General features: G+C 32.0%; 1 protein-coding gene across 1 annotated transcript; it reads right to left on the reverse strand.

Annotated features, from left to right (window-relative positions):
- Positions 1-4,721: 4,721 nt before the first annotated feature.
- HELRODRAFT_127658 (hypothetical protein) lies at positions 4,722-5,196 on the reverse strand (the record flags this gene model as incomplete). Its single annotated transcript, XM_009025944.1, has 2 exons — positions 4,722-4,864; positions 5,157-5,196. Coding segments are annotated over 2 exons (183 nt in total), but the record flags the coding sequence as incomplete, so codon positions are not given.
- Positions 5,197-8,473: the final 3,277 nt, after the last annotated feature.

Consider the following 8,473-nt stretch of genomic DNA (forward strand, 5'->3'; position numbering starts at 1 on the left):
TGTCATGAAGATGATAACTGAACAAAGGTAAAATATTGTGATTATGATGAAAACGATGGTCTATATGATGATGATGATGATGATGATGATGATTCACAATTCTGACTGTGACTGACAACAATGATGAGGATGATGATTGGAATGATGATGAATACTAATGGTGATATTGATGACGATGCCTTACCTTACCCTTACATTCAAACGTTTTGTTTAAATAACAAAGGTTTATATGTCTCGATGTTACAGGACAACAACATCAACAACGACCTCAATGACAACAACAGCAACAACAACAGCAACAACAACAACACTAACAACAACAACAACAACAACAATAATAAAAGTAGTAATACTATGAAAGTAAAAATAACTAACATCCCGTTGTGCTACACTGGCAATCTTCCCAACTTACGTGACGAAATTAAAGTAAGCATGTCAATGGCCTTGCATGGACGAATTTGAGGATATTTTTGTTTGGCTTATCACTCAACTTTTAACAAATTTCACATTAAAAGCAGTGGTTTTATGTCGAATTTTTCTTAATTTTATTGTTGTGTTCGGCTGAAATTGTTTCAAGTTTAAATTTTTATTTACATGTTATTGTAGAGATTTCGTTCATTTTTAGCCTTGCCTCTGAAACCTGTATGCTTCATCTTTATTTTTAAGAGATATTTTTTTTAAAGTTTAATCTTAAATAAATTTTGCATTGCTTTTTATTTTTGTTTTATTTATTATAAAAATTAATTTTTAAATAGTTTTTGTTGTATTGCGAAAAAACTTATTAATTTGATATTTAATCACAATTTTCATGGCAGACTCTGCTGATAGAGATAACACATGTGAGTTATTTATGTGCGTGTTTGTGTGTGTTTATGCGTGTGTGTGTGTGTGTGTGTGTGTGTGTGTGTGTGTGTGTGTGTGTGTTTGATAAAGTATGATTAACTTTATTAGACTTTTGTATTTTTTCTCAAATACCAAATCGTTATATCAATAATATTTAAAATTTTTTGTCCAATCTCAAATTATTAATACAATATGTTGGTTCTGGTCCTTTTCTTTGGAACTCTCTACCTACTTCTCGGACTACTTCTCCATCACTTGCGAAGTTCAGAGCGGATCTCAAGACCCATCTGTTTTCAAAATTCATTGAGGAGCGCTGTTGAACATCGCGGAAATAGTGCTTTATAAGCTAATTGATTGATTGATTGATTGATTGATTGACTGATTGACTGATTGACTGATTGATTGATTGATTGATTGATTGACTGACTGATTGATTGATTGATTGATTGATTGATTGATTGATTGATTGATTGATTGATTGATTGATTGATTGATTGATTGATTGATTGATTGATTGATTGATTGATTGATTGATTGATTGATTTGCTTTATAACAAGGGATACTTAACTGATGTGTTATAATATGTCAACGTGATTCGTTTACTTTTTAATTACATTAATTTATTTACCTAAAAATTTTGTGAGTGATATTCACAATTATTATTTAGCATTTTTCTTTTTTTCCAGTTAATTGCAACCAAAAGATGTTACAACCAAATCCCAAAGACGATATTTAAACGTTTATGTTCATTGGCTTGCCACGGTTAACTTTACAACTTTTCAGCATACTTCATAGATTTGTATTATCTAATTTATTTAAAAACTATAAAAATAGGCGCTATAAAATTTGGAGATCCTCTATCGAAAGACCAAAGACAGCAAATAGTGGATGATTTAACGAAATGTAAACTTCCGTTTCAGTGCGCTCACGGCAGGCCATCCATGATGCCTTTGTGTGATTTGAGACTCCTTGTTAATGAGGTGAGTTCCGATAAGTGTGTGTGTGTGTGTTTGGTTGTTTCATAGTTTCTTGTGCTTGCCATGTTGACTAGGTATGAATAGGCTTTTTGTGTTTGTTGTTTCGTAGCTGTTTTTTTTTTATAGATAGCCGTTTCTATAGTGAATAGTTGTTTTGTATTTCCAGTTATGGCCATAGTTTTTAACACTTAAAATTCTTCCAATTTTCCTTGTTTTTTGAAATTTGTTTTAAATCGATGAAATTTTTTAAAACTTTTAGATAATTTTGACATTAGATAACTATTACTCACTTGAGTTTTTAAAATTTGTATGAAAAATTGCTGGAAAACAAAACATTTGTTTTATTTTATAATCAGTTTTTTCATCACATAAAAAGCAGAACTCCAAGAGATGTGCACACTCAGAAAAAGCAAGCAAAAGATAGTCTGACATGTTTCTCACTAAAATATATTTGTATTATAAACAATCGTTCTGAAATGACCTATATATTAAAGGCGTTGAACATTTTTATCGTTCAAATAATTAAACACAATTTGATCCATATTTTTTTGTTCCTTGCGTTTCTAATAAAGCTAAAAACATTTGAAAAATTTACAAAAATTGTAAAGCAGCGGTACTTTAAAATAGATTTTCTTCAGAGACAACCACGCAATTTAACGTTATACTCACAATCTAATATTACGTAGAAACTAGCTGAGAAAAAATATTCAGTAAATATTTGCAGAGATATTAGTTTTTCAGTACGTTTCAAACTTTTTTAAATTATAAACGGTGAATTTATAATTTAGTTTGAATTGCTTAGAGAAAAATAATAATTTTAGCCTATCAGTTTCTATATTCACAAACCACTAATATTTTCAGCAAATTTGAAATCAATTATTATACTATGACTATTTACTATAAAACTGCAAATCAAATAAATAAATAAAGCAAATTTCGGACTTTTAGGTAAGATACCTATTTAGCTAGGGCATTCATATCGATAATTTCCTTCAAGTGGCCTACCTTGATGTGGTACCAGATGGCTACAGCTGCCAGAACAAAAGCTATGCTTGCCACAACACCCAAACAAACTGCTAATATTATGGCTAGCTTCTTGAAACATTTTGTGTCTTTTTGTTGCTGAACCAATTTTTGTTTGACTGTCGGCACAGCAGTCTCCCAAAATGATCTTTTGTCAAGAAATGGTTTTTCAGATGCAACTATTCCTCTCGGACTAATACTGAGATATTTCTGTTCAGATGCGTCGTACTTGGGCCACTTCGGATAAACACCGTCTATTTTCGCTGGTTCTCTATCGATGTTTAGACAAAATTATTAGTAGAAAAATTTGTTTTCATTCTCTAAATAGTAACTAAACTTGACTGATACCTATCATAAGCAATGGAAACGGTCAAATTAGAAAGTACTCTGCTCCTAAATCTGTCATGACCTTCCCACATGTGTATTTTCCCATCGTGGTATAATTTCCTGTTGTACTGGTGGTCGAAGGCGGGCGCTTCCGGTGTTTTAGGGAATAAATAAGACATGATGAATCCGTGGTACATGTTGACATGGCTGAAAGTGAAATAATAAACATCATGCTGTTCTGATAGGCTATCAGCCAGGTGCAAAGTTGGAAGAGAAATTGCCAAGTCTCCCAGGATCTTTGATTAAATTTTATACAAATAATTGAATTGAAAGTGCTACCCCAACAAAAGTTGAAATTGACAATTCGTAATGAAAAAACTTATATAAACTTAAAATAATCTAAATTTATATGATTTATAATTTTATTATATTTATGTGCCAAATTACTAAGAAACGAATCAAGTCTTATCAATGTACCTGGTTTTTATTCAATGACTCGTTATAGTTGTCCAAATATTTAATCTTGACCAGATCAACAACCCGATCAACAATGACGTCATTATTTCCAAATGCCTCTTCCAAAAAATAATCCATGTTCAACCTCAGCTCTTTATCTCTACCTGAGTATTTTACAGAACTGAAAGTTGTTTTTGAAATACTATTCCTATGTATGGTTTATTATCAAACTATTTTAATTACTGTTTTCTACGCCCGAAATAAATTAGAAAGTCTTGTTTGTGTTATTTAAAATAAATTGATATTTAGACAATTGATACTTCCCTACCGAATTCGTCCTCAAGAGTTCCGATGTAGATAGGCACGTCAATTATTCTTTTGTCCACTAAATCTGGGAAATAAATGTTGTCCTTCTTCGGCAAGAACTCCAGTTTCAACATATTGCCATGGTAGAACTTTCAATAAAAACATGTAAGTTAATAAATCAATTTTGAGTAACTATAATTATTATCTCCTGTTGCCTATTTAATATTTCACGTAACATAACTAAACTTTCGTGAAGGAATAAAATTAAAAAATGACTGACATGCTCTGGTTGGTATTTTTTTAAACAATCTTTCAAACTTTTGTAATTCCATTTTTCGTCAAAGCAATCAAAATTTTCCTTAAGTGTGTTCAGCACTTTAGATTCGTAATCGTATTTTATATCATCTATGTACTCAGTTTTGGACGTGACGGAACCACTTAAAAAGATCCCAGCATGGATGATGCCTGTTTTTTTCAGTATTAAAAGTAGGGTATAAGATTGCAAATGAACAAGTTGTAGTACAATTAAAGAGATTTATGAATTTACATTTTTGAATTTTCAATTTTAAAAAAATTAAATTTCTAATAATCCGTCTAATCTACAGATGTTTATAAAAAATACAAAATATATTTAAATTTAATTAACGTAACAACTGATTAATGAACAGCAGAGCAATGGAAAACAGTATTTATGCTGAATGTGAATAACAAATGAATAATTGAATAAAATAAATTTTCATCTAACCTGAATATTTGGTATCAGTCATAAGTATAGCAGCCTGGACTGCACCACTGCCATGTCCCAGAATGGTGATTTGGTTTTGCCGTCCTCCAAAGTATTCAATGTTGTGGAAAACCCAATCTAAAGCGGCCCGAATATCGTGCAGACCATAATTACCTGGGAATTCCTCGTCATTCAATGCCAGAAAACCTTAATTTGTGGCATGTCTTGTTTGTTGTTAAGATAGAAATGACAAAGTTCTTATTATACATCAGCCGAACATTCAAACATTTTTAATTAAGATTAATTTCTGTGGCAATGAAAAACAGTTTGTGTTCTGTCAAAAAAGGTCTAAACATTAGGATCATAGCTTAGTTAAATTAAACAAAAGTTAACCAAATAGAGAACCCTCCGGAATAAAAAAGAATTTGAAAATGTAAAAACACATTTTTAAACTTATTCACTTGTTTCTAATTTGCTAATCAATAAAAAATTTCCTAACCTAATGGTCCCATCCTATACCCCACAGTGACGACAACCAACTTTGCTCTGCTCAAAGAACATCCGTTATTCAGGTCAACTACAAACTTCGTGTGGCTGACTCCAGGAATCACAAACACCACGGGGTATTTCTCACGGATTTCTAAGTTTTGATTACCGTCTCTCTAGAAAAAAAATGATGAAAGTTAGGTAAATAGTTTTTTGATTAAAACTTAACTGGCAATAATAATTTTGTTAAAAAGTGATTATTTAAATTAAAATCTAGAATAATTTCTAAATAAATTAAATAATTTTTTGTGACATATAATTATGAATAAAGAATTTAATTAAATTTTAAACAAATTGCAATAAAAAGTCATTTCATGTAAGCAGTCTAACATTTAACGGTGCAAAAATATTCAAGTACAGGCAGTCCTCAAACTGTCTTGAAACGTTTACTGAGGTTTGGAAGCACGCTTGCTTGCTTTCCTCTGTGGCTCTCGTGTCCATGATCTTTTCCAGAGGCCTCGTTTTCTACATTTGGAAAAATATTTATCGGAGAGTTATTAGTCTCAAATAATTTACCAAAAGTCTAAAAGTCATAGACATCTAATTATTATCCAAACGTGCGATGGTATGTTTCTTTAATGAATTAGAAAAAAACTAATACATACAAAATTTGCAGCGTGAAAACAAACAAAACTTACTTGAATTAAATTTAAATGAGAAAAAGCTATCATAACACAAAGTGTTATATATAATAAAAATATTTCTCCTGTACCCACTTCAAACCTGTCACTCGGTTGCCAAGGCTCAGCGTATGGCACGCCAATGAAGGACATACAATGGACTGGCACGTCAGCTATTTATGATCATTTGTTATTCAATAATACTTAGATAGATGGCGTATATCGTTTATTTAGTTGTTTCTAATGATGATGATGATGATGATGATGATGATGATAATAATATAAACATTTATGAAGCGCCCATTCGCACAGCTGCTTCAGAGACGCCCGGAGCCCGTGTTAAAAAGATGAGTCTTTAATCGCTTTTTGAAAAGACTCAACGAGGAACATTGTCTTAACTCAGGAGGTAACGCATTCCAGACATACGGAGCAGCGTGACGAAAACCGCGGCCAGCCAGGCGGGATCCGGCAACGGGAATGTTTAGGAAACCTGTTGAGCTGCTGCGTAGTGATCTAGTATGTTCATGTCTGGATATGAGGTCGTATAGATATGTTGGGGATTTTCATAAAAGGGTTTTGAAGGTAAGGACTGCAATTTTGAAGATGATTCGAGCGGAAATTGGAAGCCTTGGAAAGAGAATGGAAGAACTAAAACGAGGAGGTTTATTAAATATCAGTCTAGCAGTTTTATTTTGGATAGTCTGTAGTTTTCTGACAGATGCACGTGAGGCCCCATACAAAAAGGAGTTGCAGTAATCTAATCTAGAAAGGATCAAACATCTGCAAAGGGCAGCTGCAACATCACATGTAATCATATGTCTAATATGTCTTATTGCGCAGAGGTGATAATTGCAAGATCTGACGATTTCTGATATGTATTTATCAAAATTTAGATGTCTGTCAAAAGTGACCCCAAGCAACTTGATCGCATCCGAGATGGGCAATGTGGACTCTGCTATGTCCATTTCCTCGAGCTGAAACCTCGACAGTTGTTGATGTGTCCCAATGACCATAATTTCAGATTTGTTAGGGTCGAGAAGAAGGAAATTATTAGCATACCACCGATAGACCTCGCTAGTACAATTGCTTAAGACTCGAAGATTATGATGATGATGATGATGATGATGATGATGATGATGATGATGATGATGATGATGATGATGATGTTTGTCTTGTTGGGAACTATGATTACATCAAAATATAAATAGAATTTTTCTCAGCAGATAATGAAAAAGCACAGATGTACATCGTTTTATATTTCAGCCAAAAAATCTAATTTCCCAAACAGTGTGTGTGTTTGTGTGTGTGTGTAGTGTGTGTGTTAATTGTTGATTCATTTGAATATTTTTTAATTTATTTAATACACAATTGTAAAAAAAAAGTGCGTTTAAATAAAATAATTATTAATAAGAAATATTTTTTGAATAGATTAAAAATTCGACAGCTTAATGATTGAAAACCAAACATATAAATGCACAAAGAGGAACTAGCTATAAAGACCAAATCAAAAGCCATAATAGAATGGCATGTTGTGTAGAATCTTGGCGGGTTTAACATTAAGACCTTGAAAGGCACACAATAATGAAAATGATATAATTCTAAGAATTCTTATGAATAATTTATCAAAAATTTATAATTTATCATCCTCAGACTCCTACAAACACGCACACACTTCACAATCACAAACACACACCACACAAACACACACAAACATACACACCTCACAAACACATACACACCTCACAAACACATACAATGAAGTTTATCTAGTGTTAAGTCAACATTTAGGTATACACACTTAGTAAGCATTGATACATCAGAGCGTCATTTCACATTTTTAAGAGGTATAACACATTACACCTCACACAACTATAATTTACGACTAGCCGTGTCGAATTTGTGATAACGACTAAAATTAGTAATAGAAAAAACGTCATATCGCCCGAAGTTGAACAAAAAACGAATCAACAAAGTAGAGAAACAGTACATACGTACACTTGAGTATTTGGCCACATACACAAAGTATCAATTCGAATACCGATGTGGGTTTAGGAATACCAAAAAAAAAATCCTTTTTGTTCTATCATGCTTAAATGTTCTATCGTGCTAATTATAAATGAAAATTTTCGTTTTAAACTCAAGAAACTTGACGATCTGCCGTTAGAAAAATTTAAAAAATAAATAGGATGTTAACTAACGCGGAACATGCTGTAAATTTCATTAATAATTAATTAATAATTAATTTCTGACAGTTCTAATCCTATATAAATATATAATAAAAAATAAAGTTTATATAAAAATACGCACAAACACGGATACAGATACTCGCAAACTCAGAAAAAACAATGCATTCGATCCCAGTTAATTCAACCTAAAGAGCAGGCACCTTAACCATTACACCATCACACTGCCTGGGCAATCAATATAGGAGGTTTATTAGAATGATTATTAGTTTATTTATTTGTGTATGAAGTTTTTGCAGAACATAAATTAACGAAACCTACTTAAATACTGTGTAGGTATAAAGGTTGAGTCTTTACCAGTAAAGTATGCATCTCTCACTCGTACTGTGACTTCAGCATTACAATTACATATTACTGCAATGGCTAAAAGTAGAATTGATGTCTTCTTCATCGTCGTCGTCGTTGTT

This window comes from Helobdella robusta, assembly GCF_000326865.2.
Source record: "Helobdella robusta unplaced genomic scaffold HELROscaffold_44, whole genome shotgun sequence".
Taxonomy (NCBI): Eukaryota; Metazoa; Annelida; class Clitellata; order Rhynchobdellida; family Glossiphoniidae; genus Helobdella; species Helobdella robusta.